General features: G+C 39.6%; 1 protein-coding gene and 1 long non-coding RNA gene across 28 annotated transcripts in view; one reads left to right on the top strand and one right to left on the bottom strand.

Annotated features, from left to right (window-relative positions):
• LOC112059228 (uncharacterized) overlaps positions 1-9430 on the top strand; it is a 29244-nt gene extending 19814 nt beyond the window's left edge. For 2 of the 3 annotated variants that reach the window (XR_002888479.3, XR_010588874.1), the window contains one exon: positions 6893-9430. This is a non-coding gene — a long non-coding RNA (uncharacterized LOC112059228). Of the gene's footprint in view, positions 1-3202; positions 4749-6892 lie in introns of those variants that run through there. The other variant, XR_010588875.1, reaches the window with a different exon arrangement.
• The window catches only part of TJP2 (tight junction protein 2), a 90141-nt gene continuing 79264 nt past the window's right edge, over positions 3418-14294 (bottom strand). For 17 of the 25 annotated variants that reach the window (XM_065550471.1, XM_065550463.1, XM_065550466.1 and 14 more), the window contains 9 exons: positions 13753-13848; positions 13558-13637; positions 9903-10113; positions 9325-9425; positions 8691-8903; positions 8216-8326; positions 6801-7136; positions 6140-6225; positions 3418-4334 (listed from right to left, as the gene is read on the bottom strand). In XM_065550471.1, coding sequence (XP_065406543.1) covers positions 4169-4334; positions 6140-6225; positions 6801-7136; positions 8216-8326; positions 8691-8903; positions 9325-9425; positions 9903-10113; positions 13558-13637; positions 13753-13848 — 1400 coding nt within the window. In that variant the 3' untranslated portion in view covers positions 3418-4168. The remainder of the gene's footprint in view (positions 4335-6139; positions 6226-6800; positions 7137-8215; positions 8327-8690; positions 8904-9324; positions 9426-9902; positions 10114-13557; positions 13638-13752; positions 13849-14294) is intronic. The other 8 variants (XM_065550476.1, XM_065550477.1, XM_065550478.1 and 5 more) reach the window with 1 other exon arrangement.

Genomic DNA, 14294 nt, shown 5'->3' with positions numbered 1-14294 from the left:
TATAGTGCAATTATACATTCCATGTTAATAGTAAGAGAATTACTTGTTAACCTACCTGCATACTGCCAAGGATATCTGTTTGTGATAAGGATCATCTGGCTGGAGTAGTGTCCTGCAGACAATATGAGAACTCTCTTCTTGATTATGCTAAAGGAAAATTGACACTTCCCCCCCACCTCACAAAAATATGAAGGCATAGTTAAGATGATGCCCTCAATCATTCTGTTGTTGCAGGACGTACAAAAAAGTCTAGTTATACATTCAGGGCAACTATCTGAGCCATAACAATAGCAATTCTTATTGGAAGAAAGGAATACCTGTTTCCATGTATTCTTCCTATTTCTGTTTCAGACTCCTCTTAATGCATTCTCTTAATTATTCCCACAAAGTTAGCACATAGTCTTCACCTATTCAGGCCAAAATGTGTTGATTATTAGAAGTTTCAGGTAAACAATTTAAAAAATAAATTAAAATCCATTAAAAGCCTTTGTACAGATCAGGATGAATCAGTAACTATTTAATAATATTTACTAATCTAGCAATCCAATAGCTTAACTGGAGAGGGAGGTGGAAAAAAAGTGTCAAATGGAATGTGGGTTAGAAAAAATTTGTAACCCTTTTTTTTGAAGGCATTGCAGGATTTTTCAAGGTCATCATTTGACACTTCTCTCCCCCTTAATTTCGCTAACCTTCTTAGAGTCTAAAGCAACTGCTGAGATAAGCAAGACCCTGAAAACAATAATAGAGATAAGCGGTGCATAGTTTGCAACAGCTAGGATTTTCCAGTTTAAATGTTGGCTAGAGTAAAAGAAAAGCAAAATTAAATAGCAATTATGTATTTAACAAGAGATAATCCACTATACTGAGGCTCACAATAATATCTATCATAATTCTTACAAAAGCTCTCCATCTAAACAGTAGTTGAGCCCCATTGTGCCAACAAACAGTTGAGCTCTTACATTAATATTCTCTCACTGAACCCTACATCTGGAACTAAATAGCTTTTAACTGAAAAGAGAGTCAAATTCTGACCTCAGTTACACCCACTCCACCTCCGTTGAAACTAGTGGACCAAATTCAATGCTGCTTAACCTGCTGAATAACTCTGCTCCTGAACTGAATATGTTATTAAAAAAATTAAGTCTCTATCCCTCATTGTTACAGAAAAAAAATGTTCAGAACATGAACCAAGCAGAAACTGATAGATCAAAGTAGAAACTGAATCTGCAGAGTGTCTGAAACAATGCTCCGAGAGGTCTGAACTGCTCTATTCGTCTCAATGGATTGTTAATACTAAAGACTGACGACAATTTAAAGTCAATAGTAAATGTTTTACTGCTGATCATTTTAGCCAAAACATTAAGCTCATCTGATTACCCATTGTTTCTGGATGCAATGGCAGATCTTGAGGTGGGGTGTGCAGGGGGGCAACCAATTGCTGGGGTGGAGAATAACTAATTCCAATCCTATTATCATCCATACCTCAAGTTTTCTGCCATCTCTGTCCCTTCCATAAGAACAGCCACATTGAGTCAGACCCATGGTGCATCTAGCCCAGTATCCTGTCTTCTGACAGTGGCCAGTGCCAGTTGCTTCAGAGGAAATCAACAGAACAGGCAACTGAGTGATCCATCCCTGTCATCTACTCCCAGTTTCTGGCAAACAGAGGCTAGGGACAACATCCCTGGCCATCCTGGCTAATACTGATGGACCCATCCTCCATGAACTTATCTAGTTCTTTTTTTAATTCTGTTATAGTTTTGGCCTTCACAACATTCTCTGGCAAAATAGTTCCACAGGTTGACTGCGCATTGTGTGAAGTAGTACTTCCTTTTGTTTGTTTTAAATCTGCTGCCTATTAATTTCATTGGGTGACCCCTAATTCTCGTGATATGAGGAGTAAATAACACTTCCTTATTTACTTTTTCCATACCAGTCATGAATGTATAGACCTCTATTAATTCCCCCCTCCCTCCACCCCCAGTCATCTCTTTTCCAAGCTGAAAAGAAAGGAGGGAGGGAAAGCGGAAATGTATTTCCTGCTTGGTACCTAACCCTCAAATGTCTCCTGGGTACCAAAACATCAAATTACCTCATCTTTCTGGGCACCAAAAGACTTAATGGACCCTTACTCAGCTATGAAGGCCTTCTGTGCTCCTCAGTCAACTTCTACAACTCAGTTACTGGTCATCCATACAAGATTCACAGCACATTGAATCTGAGGCAATCAAAACTAAATTGAATCCAATATTAAAGTAAATAAATGGTAGGGTCATACAAGGCCTGGAGCTACACACTGAATGATTAGGATAAAAATAAATATTGAATGACTACTCATTCAGTGTGCACTGACTAAGGCAGGAGTCCTGTGGAAAAAATAGTATGTAATCATGTAATTAAAGATGGTCTCATAATACATACATACAAGGGGGAGGTGAATTAAGGTTGCACAGGCAACCGCAAATGACATATCCTAACTTTTGAGTGCTTGACTTTGCAGCCTTAACATTCTTTTAATTTTTTTTTTTTTGGTAAATTATATATAAATAATATAAAGAATACTGTACTAACTGGGCTGGACTGGTAATGTGTGGGGAGGTACATGGTGCCACATTTTTGGGGTCTCCCAGACTGTATAAAACAAAGGGCCAAGACCTTTTGACTTCAGACTCAGAATGACTACACTAATATTTATGGGATTCCTCTGCCTATAAAAAGAGGACTAAACTACATTAGAACATATAAGGGACTATAACAAATGAAGGGATAGTTATGCAAGATGCTCAGATACAATGAATGTTATAAAGCTTAGACCAGTTCAAATCTTTAAATGGAAGAATTAATTATGCAGAAGAGTTTAATAACTCACCCTTGGCAATTTTGTTTTTCCTTCAAGTTTTGAGCTACACAGTAACCCTCCCCCCCAACCCACCTAAGATTGTTTTGATCTATTCCCTTAGTAAAGCAGTGAAATTCTACTGTGTGAAATGTCATGCCTAACAAAACACTATGGAACTTATATTTTGGTGTGTTTTAAATTAGACCATTTTCTATGGGTAAGTGAAAATTTTATAAAAGAAGAAACTTCTCTATTATCCCTCTAAGCATTTTTTTTCTCAGTGGAGCGGAGAGAGAAATAAAATGCCCTAAGATTCAAGTGCTACATGTTTAAAGTCTCACTGTAGCACTACCTTTTTTCCAGATTCAGCATGTTGAAGATTAGGAGCTTCAGAACACTAAGCAAAACCAATAGGGGCTAAATCTGCTTCCGATGACATCAACAGCAAACCTTCCCTGATTTCAATAGTGCAAGACTAGAGCCAAACCAAACAAGCACCTTAAATGCAATAGTTAATAAAAATGTAAAAGGCGTTACCAAAATATTTACTTCTTGAAATAAAAAAGATAGGTGTGAGATGTCTGTCTAGAATATATCCATTTATTATTTTGTGGTCCATATCAATTTAAAGACATAATTAATTGAATTTCTACATCATTTTCTCAATTTCAACCCTTCCTGGCCTCATACAAGCTAGTATACAAAGGTACACACCTTCCCCCTGTACAGTCAATATTTATGAAAAGCAGTATACCGATCTATTATCTTAGAAAAATAACATATCAGGGAAATTATAGCCATGAAACAGATACAAAAGTTAGGCAACAGAGTAAAACACCCTTTAGTAAATTATGGCTTTGCACAAGTATCAGATATCAATATGAACAATTTAAGACACTTCTTGTTAAAGGCACTTATAGTTCTTTTTTTAATTTAGTTCTTGCATTAAAAAGTGTTATGTCTTTGATCACATTTTCATAACAGCGGAACAGTCTAAAAAAGCAGTTTTAAGTAAGAGAAAAAAGTTTAAATTTTTTTAACAAATGTTAAACTATGAAAATACCAAGAATTAATACAAGTTTTCAAATGGGTATTGGTCCTTATAAAACAGGCAACAACATTCAGGCAAAAGTGATTTCTTTTCTTAGATACTCAAAATAGTCTCAAAAAGTAAGTCCTCCAGTTCCAGTGTGTGGATATGTCCAAGTTCCCGTAGACCACCCTATGACCTCCAACAAAAATATAACTTTATAACTAACCAGAACTCCATTTTGGCTGTTGAAGGAAAAGAGTCTCAAAAGAGCATTATAGATGCATGTGCTATTGAGTCTATAATTCTGTGTCCCTATATCTGGATGGCTGTCCGTAATATCCACGCTTGGAGTTGTCTGATAGCTGCCGACGGTAGTCTTCCTCCTCTGCGTCACTGCCATAACTTCCTCGGTTTTCTAGGTAAGGCCTGGCAGGGGGTTTCTGAGGCTCTGGAGGTCTGGAACTAGCACAGCAAAAAACAAGAGTAAAGATGTCAGCAATTTCTGGTCTGAAAAGTGGAAGAACACAAACCTGTAAACAACTGCAACCTGTTCACTAAGATATGAGGACACACCAATTATATGCTAGCAAGGCTAACCATGACCCTGTCCTTCAGCACTCTGCACACCACTACTCCCTTCTCCCCTCTGCCACCGCTCTCTCTTTTACTCCACTCCGTTACTTTCCATACTGACTACTTGGTGTCCTTCCTCTCTTGCCTTCATGCTGGTTCATATCTTCGAACAGCCTTCTACTCTTTGCCTGAAGGCTTCCTATATTGATCTCCCCACCGAAGAGGTATCTACTCCTCCACAGACCTCATGAACATTTCTAAGAGTTAGATGGTAAGCCCTTTTATACAGGGAACTAGTGTTAAGTGGTTTGAAAAAAGTTGTATAGGTTATAAAGCTAACTATTTATATAGAATATAAACAGCGCTGCACAGCACATGTAATAATTCTCTACATAGGAAAGGAGGGGGATTTCACTGATTTTCAGCAGCTATCATTCTAGACTCCATACTGAGCACTGGCAAGAGGAAGCATTTCCCCCCCACATTCTTTTAAGATCCTGAATGACTTAGAATAAAGCAACGATGCTGTTTAATAGTGTTGATTTAGCCAATTTAATTACACTTCCTACGAACACTCATTCTAAATTGTCAGTTGCTTGTTTCTTTTATCTTCATATTTGGCTAAACTAAATATTTTACTCCTCCCTAAAAACACCACTACAGATGCTATAAGCTTACAATTCCTATAGCTTTGCAATAATAAATTCATCAGGAAAATGCTGCAGTGACTGTTTTGGGGCCTTCCCAATTTGATTATACTTTAATCCACCAAAGGAGCTGACTGTAAAAAAAATAAAAGAAAAACCTCACAACTCATTAGGCCTTCCCTGTACCCAAAAGAGTTACAAATGAGAAGGGTGAGAGAACTAGAACATTTCCAAATGAAAATCAACACAGATCCTTCAAATTGTTTGTTGCAAGGTTTTGCTTAGGCCACTGTCCAAGTCATACTAGTGAATAAGCATAGTAGAGTGGGTAAGGCACCAAGATTGGATATCTGGGAACTAATCCATAACTCACCAGATTCAATGGAAACACTCTCATTAACATCAGTGAACTTTGGATCAGGCCCATGGTTCTTCTCCTGACTCTGTAGTGACTCACTGTCTCCCGTTGGGCAAGTAACTTAACACCATTTTCCTCACCCATAAAATGCATATAATAATGGACTGTGTAAAATCAGACTTTACCACCCTTACTGATGTTGAGTACTACCTTATACCCCAAGTAGTCCCACTGTAAGCTGTGAAACTTGTCAAATCACTTTCAAATATTGATTAGTATAACACAACAACAATCCAGTCTTGGACACATAAGGGAAAGCCTTGAAGGGTTGAAGTACAAGTGATCTTGTGTGTACATCTAATTATGAGACACAAAATGAACTGGCACCACGAATCTCTTAGTAATATACAATATCTGTGAAATTCTCTCTGAGTAATTCAAGTGCAGTAGTATGGACCAGTCTGAAAAAGAGAGATAAAGGAAAGATTCTGAAAGGAAGGCCTTGCAGAAGCGTCTACTGTCAAGGCAGGTCAGCCCTACAGCTTCTCATCTTTGACACCGTGTAAATTTCAGGAATCATTGGTAGTGTCAGGGCACTACTTGCATGAGTAAGAGCTGCATAATTAAGTTGCTCTTGCTGGCGTAGTAAATATAAACCAGAGGAGTATTTTCAAGTGGATCTGTCTTACCTCATGGGTTGGGGCCAGTTCTGGTCTGGCTTCTGTGTTTTGATTGGGACAGCATAGATATCTGGGTGTTTCTGGGCTATTTCCAGCTTTAAAAAGAGCAGAAGAAAAAAAAATGCCTTTCAGTTTATACAGTCAGGAGATCTGAGACTGAGCAATGTAGCTCAGTTTCTCTGTAAAGGAATTAAAATACAAATGGATGATTGGTCTTATTTCCTGCTCCCACATTGAGATAGTTTTTAATTTAAAGTAAAACACTGTACTGCCAAAATAACAGAAATAAAAAAAGAACAAAGCCATTAACCTATAGTAGCTACTATAGGAAACCTCTTCATAGAACATATTTTATATCCCCTTTCCTCCCTACCTACTCCTCCCCAAAATATAACTAACTAACTAACTAACTCTCTCTCTCTCTATATATATATTTTTTTAAATATAGGAATAATGTGATGTCGAGGGAAATTTTGATTCCTAATGTGTATGCTCACTGCTGGTTGGTATAATGGTAGGTTGGAAGGAGAGGGAGAAATGTGCTACTGTTTTTGTTTTTAATGATTTTTTAAATTCAATATTGAGGGTGCTTATAGCACAGAATGTGTGTTTGTATTACTATATCTAAACAAATATACAGGACAGACTGAAAAAGTAGGTTACTACCTACCCTGGCATTCTGTGCCTCTTGTAGCTCCTGTATTCTTTGCAACCTTGCCTTGTGATCCATCTTCTCAAATATTTTAACTTTCCCCAGTACAGATTTTGGAGCATTCTCTCGTCCATCTACATCTTCCTCTGCCTTTTCCTCCTCCTCTGCGGCTGAAACTGCTGGCTGAGAGGTCTTCAGTATAGGACGCCCAAAGGCAGGTTTCACAGAAACAGGAGGTGCTGCTGCCTTGGATAATACGGCTGAAGTCTCATTGCTGACAGTGCTAGAGCTATTTGGTTTGGAGTCATAGTTCTTGGGAAAGTCATATACATCCTCTTTGTTTTGTAGTTTACCCTATAGGTATTAAGAACACACTGAAGTTTACACATAGCAGCAACTTCAGCATCTTTAGATAAATATTTTCATTTGAAATTGGTTATATTGCTTGTGCATTTTTGTATTGCCCATCTTTGTTCATAAGGGATCACAGCACTGAGTATTTAAATATATAGGAGCTTGGTCACTGACTTGAATAGGGACAAAGTCTTACATTGTATGCAGTGTTATAATGAGCAGTAAAATCTGACCAGTCTATTTAATTCTTAAAAGATTTCTGGAAAGAAAAAGAGAAAGAACAGGAAGAACCAGAGCAAGAGGTTTTTCTGGATTATATGGAGAATATTCTTCTGAGCTGAAACTATTACACAGGACACACGCCTATTCTCCCTGCAATCATCATTTCACTTACGTGTACTGCTACCCAGCCCAAACTCTATTGCCAAGGCATATTTGAAAGTATGGTTGTTTAACTGTCTAGTAGGTGTATTTTGCACAACGCAGACCAATGTTGGTGTCCACCTCCATGAAGAAAGTCAGAGGGTTGAACACAGGATTTCATTAATAGCTGCAACACCTTTCTTGAAGTGACCCTGGAGCACAGTTCGGCACTACTACTTAAAAGGTAAAAATAAAAAAGCCAAAAGGATTTCCTGCCATTCCACTGCCATTCTGAACCAGCTCCCAGCAGAGAGCTTATTAAAATCAAGAAGGAGTGTGTCTGAACTTCTCCTCAGCTGAGACATTCAGGAAGATCTTTGTTTTGGGCTTGGTAAGGGAGCAAGAGTGCCAGAATTCCCCTGGGCAAGAGATCAGGAGAGAAATGGGTAGTTTTCCAGCTAGTCACCAAACCCTCTAATGAAACACATGGTACCACTTCTAAATCTCAAGAATTCTCTTCCCAACCAGCTGCCAAGCTCTTTTGACAGCTCACAATCCTCTTCTTTGTCAATTCCCCTTCCTTCCTCTTCCCAACTTGCATTTTAGCTTCCAACAGCAGGTTACCCTAATAGAAGAAACATAGCCCACGATGTACAGCACCAGGTGGGTTCTTTAGAAAGATGAACTCTATCTTCAAATTGATTTCCACAAATTACCTTAGGTGGCTCGGGCTTGAACGCTGGAGGTGGGCTGGGATCTCTAAGTATCTCTCTGCTACCAGCCCTTCTCATTTGAGCTTTTGGTTCTGGGCTGGGTTTTCTTATACTCTACGAAAATATAAGAAGTTAATCACAAGAATATTCAAGTAATTCTTGACTTGTTTTAATCCTAGCCTTGTGGGCCAATTACCAGTAGTCACATGACTGGCAATGACATGACTACTATCACTGTAAAAGTGAACACCTGCACTCCAGGTGACACTATCAATGAAACTAGAGAGTCAGGGAAGCAGCTTAACTTTTATGCTAGAATTAATATGACTTTATAATTTTGTACTGGAGCTAGCATAATGCTGCAGCTGTAATCATACTTTTCTCAGGCACCAATTACAAGGGACATTTTCTGTTACCATTTTACGACGCACATGACTTTCAGGAAGTCACTGTCTTGCCAACAGTCCCAATATCTTACCTCCTCATGCTGCACAGGCTCAGAAGATCGGCTAATAGAGGAAACACTTGGTTCATCTGATGGCTCATCAAGCTCATTGTCCGTGTATGCACCTCCTTCTCCATCTGTGTCTTCCAAGTCACTGATCAAGCGGCTGTCACAGCTCAGGTAGTCAGCACCCATAGCTGTTAGGTATGACATGCGATCTTCCATGTCGTCATCCATTCCTTCCATCTATAAAAGTGGAAGGATTAGATTTGACTTCATCCCCCATTTTAGTTTGCAGTAACATTTATGGTACGCAACACCTAAGAAACAGAAGCACATGAAACTGCAAGAATTCTGGGTCTCCCAGGAACATGAAAATAGCTCCAATAAAAAATTAATATGTATGCCCTAGCAGCAGCTATATGCCTTGGTTTTAATAACAGGAGCAACATGATAAAGTTATAAAAAAAAATAAACTTTTATCCTGTACTATTTTTTCTCTCTTAGTTACCCACTGCAAAGATTTCAGATTAGTATAACTTTTCAATATATACATGTGTTCAGTATTTAGGGTGATGAGTTTGCCATCTGACCACTTTGAAGGGGGATTATTCCCAGAACAGAAAAACAATTTAGCATGTACAGTATGAACTGTTTGACCACATACCTTTCCTTCCGATACCCATACTGCTTCAACTTGCTGTTGCTGAATTATATCTTTGAGGCTGCCGTACCAGCTATCATTGGCTGAATTCAAATTGATGGTAGCTGTAGACATTTAAAAAAATATATGCATTAGTGTTTTCATATATTTTTTCTATTCATTCTAAAATCTCAGTGCACCTACTTTATCCAACCTTTTCCATGTGACAAGGTATTGGGTAATGCAAGAAAATTATATGGTCATTTTTACTAGACCACTTTCTAAAGGACAACGTGTGCACTTTTGTTGGCTTGTGGGGGGGAAAAAAGGCTGAATAAATGCCATCCCTTTCATTATTCACTTTTTTCCAGAAATAGTTTTATTACAGTAGTAAAGTTCAATATGAACATTTCTTTATAATGAAATACATCAAGATAGTGAACTCCTAATTGCCTAGGAAGGGTTTTCACATGACCACAGGTTACTGTACAAGATGATCTCTTACTCTGAACAGTATTAATTTAGTTTCTCAAACACACACATTCTTTCTCCTACATCCACCACTCTTTTGGAAGAGGAATTAGAGACAGATTCTTGCTTACCTGTAAAAAGATAGGAGCAAGTCTTCTTCAGCTTATTTGCTTGATCGTAAAGCTTCCGGGAACTCTTGTTAGATGTGGGACTTAGCCTTTGTCTCATAGTTTTCACACCCTGTTTACTGTCTGGGTTGAAGAAGACTACAATTGGGAACCACTGGGTATAGTTCAACAGATCCACCGCTTTAGGAGTCACATCCAACAAAGCATGTTTATTCTGTTAACAAGAAGAGGATATGAAAGTAATGGAAAACCTCCTGTTGGGGAGATGATGCAGATGGTCTGACATTATTAGAATTACTAAAGCTGTAGAGCCTACGGATTTGAATGCACAACCGGAATGTTGTCTGGTAAAAAGCCTTTATTAGCAGCAAGGCCCAAGTCAGTGCTGTAGTTGGAAAACAAAAGAGCTGAGAAAACAAAAAAGGCCAGTTATGGCCCTCCCAACCAGGGCCATAACTGGCCCAAATCTCCCCAAAATCCCACCACATGCTGGGACTACAATGGGCACCTTCCCCTCTCCTTTCACCTACATGTTTTTGGACTTACAAATAAAACAGTATATGAACATAGTATTTAATATTGGGCAATTAAATGTAGCAGAGAAAGGTATAACACGATCCAATGGCTGAAAGTTAAAGCTAAATACATTCAGACTGGATATAAGATATACCTTTTTAACAATGAGAGTAATTAACCACTGGAACAATTTACCAAGGGTCATGGTGGATTCTCCATCACTGACCATTTTTAAATCAAGATTAGAAACATCCAAAAGATCTGATATTTTGTGGAAGTTCTATGGCCTGCCTAAGACAGGAAGTCAATCTAGATCAGGGGTCGGCAACGTTTGGCGCGCGGTTTGCCAGGGTAAGCACGCTGGCGGGCCGGGCCAATTCTATTTACCTGCTGACACGGCAGGTTCGGCAGATCGTGGCCCCCACTGAGAAGCCGCAGCCAGCACATCGCTCACCCGCGCCGCTTCCCGCCGCCCCCATTGGCCCGGGACGGCGAACCGCAGCCAGTGGGGGCCACGATCTGCCGAACCTGCCGTGTCAGCAGGTAAATAAAACTGGCCTGGCCCGCCAGGGTGCTTACCCTGGCGAGCCGCGTGCCAAACGTTGCCGACCCCTGGTCTACATAATCACAGTGGTCCCTTCAGTCCTTGGAATCTATGACTCAGATATAAATATACTAACTCTGACATTGTGTGCACCTTTCGTACTCTGTTTCCCATTTCTTTATTCCCTTCACACTTGTTTTCATTATCTTCCTTTTATTTGCATAGAGATTGTGATGTTGTGCAGTCTATATGGTTTTATAAAAATATAATGTAACTGGAATATGCTTCATGCAAAAGCTTTGTAAGGATACCTTACAAGAGACCTTATAATCTACGGAGTGTGATCATCCTATTTGTATAAATGTACCACTCTTGTATCTAAAACTAGAAATATGAAATATAACTCTGAGGGCCTATTGTAATTATGCAACATGTGGGCCATTAATGATGGTTTGGAATCTTAATGGTTCCTATCAACCAGGACAATTGACTGGCGCTCTGTTTGCAAGCAAGCCTTCCTGTGAGTCAGGCTGGGAGGAATGAAGGCTTGGGGTCTTACAGTGACATGTGATCATGTCACATGAACTGGAATCCATCTTTAACCTGGTGCTTTTCTAGTGATGGGGGGTGGAAACCCAGAGAGAGACAAAGGATTCCCACCTTATGCAAAAGATATATAAAGGGGTGGAACAGAACAAAGAGGGAGAGGAGCCATCATTAAGAATCCCCTAGCTACCACCTGAGCTAGAACAAGAGCTGTACCAGGGAAAGAATTGTGCCCAGGCCTGGAAGGTGTCCAGTCTGAGGAAAAAACTTACTGAAGCATCTCTGAGGGTGAGATTGTCTGTATTCAGTTTGATTAGACATAGATTTGCGCATTTTATTTTATTTTGCTCGGTGACTTACTTTGTTCTGTCTGTTACTACTTGAGACCACTTAAACCCTACTTTCTGTATTTAATAAAATCACTTTTTACTTATTAATTAACTCAGAGTACGTATTAATACCTGGGGGAGCAAACAACTGTGCATATCTCTCTACCAGTGTTATAGAGGGCAAACGATTTATGAGTTTACCCTGTATAAGCTTTATACAGGGTAAAACTGATTGATTTGGGTTTAGACCCCATTGGGAGTTGGGCATCGGAGTTTTAAAGGCAGGAACACTTCTGTTAGCTGCTTTCAGGTAAACCTGCAGCTTTGGGGCAAGTAATTCAGACCCTGGGTCTGTGTTGGAGCAGATGGAAGTGTCTGGCTCAGCAAGACGGTGCTGGAGTCCTGAGCTGGCAGGGAAAGCAGGGATAGAAGTTGTCTTAGCACATCGGGTGGCCGCTCCCAAGGGGGTTTCTGTGATCCAACTTGTCACAGAGATTTTCTTTTCTTTCCCCACCCTCCCCATCTCTTTAGTGTGCCCCTGCCCACTCATCATCTTCCATCACCAGAATTATTTTCTCAGTCTTTGGGCTGCTATTCATGTTGAGTGAATAGCCAGGACACAGCTCACATTTTCTGCTGATTAGAGCCTCATACCTATACTGCCAAAACTTAAAGCAAATATCCTCCGTAGGCCACATCCCATGGAAACTACACTCTGGGAAAGGCTTCTGGGGTGAAATCCTGACCCCACTTAAGTCAATGGGAGTTTTGCCATAGACTTCAATGGGGTCACGTTTTCACCTCAGCACATATTTCTTTTGCATACAGGGGTTCTCTCTCCCTCAGGCGTCCTGGTTGCCATCCCTGGACTCTTGAGCTCCAGTGGTAATCTTTAAAAAGTCATTTCACACAGTTACCATAGCTATTTCCTATTTCAAATACATAGGTAGTAACTGTTGTCAAATATTGACTTTGTAATGGCCATGACTGCAGTTGGAGCTTAGGATGAAGGTAAAGGTGGCCCTGGCAGTTATAGGGTATGTCTCCACCACAAACAAAGATATAAGTGTATTGCAAACCCACCGTTAGCTTTAATCCAGTTGGCATGGCTAACAACAGTTGCGAAGACGTGGCGGCAAAGACTTTATCCGGGACTATCAACTCATGTACATAACCAGAGTCCTCAGCAGGTTTGTACTGGGGCCGTCACATCTTCACTACTCTTGTTACCCATTCTAACTAGGTTAAAGCTAGCGTGAAAATGCCTACCTGTTCTACAATTACACTTCACTTGCGGTGTAGATGTACCTACAGATACAGTAGAGCCAGGAGGACATTTTGGAACATTCCAGCTCTGTTCAAGCACTGGATCCTGGTGTGGTTTAAACTTAGGCAAGTCCACAAATAGCTTTTTTAAAAATCTGAACATTTTAATTGGATTAATATGGGGCCAAATTCATGGCTAACATAAGTGGGCTCATTTCTAATGTTGTCTCTGAAGTACACATTCACAGGAAATTAATGAAATAAGAAAACAAAAATCAAGTAAGACTGGTGATCCAGTTTCCCCACAGTTCCAGCTTCATTTCAAATGCACATTAACACATTTATTTTCTTGCATATTAATATGTTAGAATTCTTTCTCCAAGTTTTTAGGAATAAAATAAAACAAACAAATAATCTGCTTTTGATAGCAAACATTTTTCAAACAGAAATACTTTACCTGCTCAATAATTTGCCTCACAGTGTTCAAACGCACCACACCAGTTGATTTCTCTGAACCTGCATCTTTGGGTTCTGTCTCTGCAATGATAACAGATTTTTTTTTCGGTTGTGAAATGAGTGTTCAAATTACCCTTCCCCCAAAATTCAATGCTGAAGAGCCAAACTGCTGAAGAAAAAGTAATGAATGACTTACTGGCAGTTTGATACAGATCAGGCAAGTCATTTGACAGCTTTTCCATCGCTAGATCTGCAATGGGGCCAAATATCACCACAGGTCTCTTAAAACCAGCTGAAGAAAAAAATATTGAGAAAGAAGGTCTTTACATATAAAATCACCATGGCAATACGTATTGAAACAAGCATGCAGAAAAGGCTCAATTTAATCTTTAAGACTAATATCCTACACACACACACACACACACACACACACACACACACACACACACACACACACACCCCTCTACCTACCTACCTACCTTTTGGTTCCCAGTGATTCATGCAGGACCCTTCCTAATGCGAAGGGACTTCATGTATGACTTACCAATGGGGAAAAGTGAGTCATTCACACACACACCCTCCACACACACAATTATAAAAAGTTGGAAGGGAGAAGAATGAAAAAAAGAAAAGCTTAGATAGTCCTTCACATTATTCAGAATCAAGAACAGCTGAGATGATTCTGCCATTTGAGCACGTATAGTACAATTTCACTAGTCTGCCCTGCAGACTGCCCTC

The sequence above is a fragment of the Chrysemys picta genome, chromosome 6 (genome assembly GCF_011386835.1).
Source record: "Chrysemys picta bellii isolate R12L10 chromosome 6, ASM1138683v2, whole genome shotgun sequence".
Taxonomy (NCBI): domain Eukaryota; kingdom Metazoa; phylum Chordata; order Testudines; family Emydidae; genus Chrysemys; species Chrysemys picta.
The sequence above is the reverse complement of the archived record's forward strand: the minus strand, read 5'-3'. Positions and strand labels throughout refer to the sequence as shown.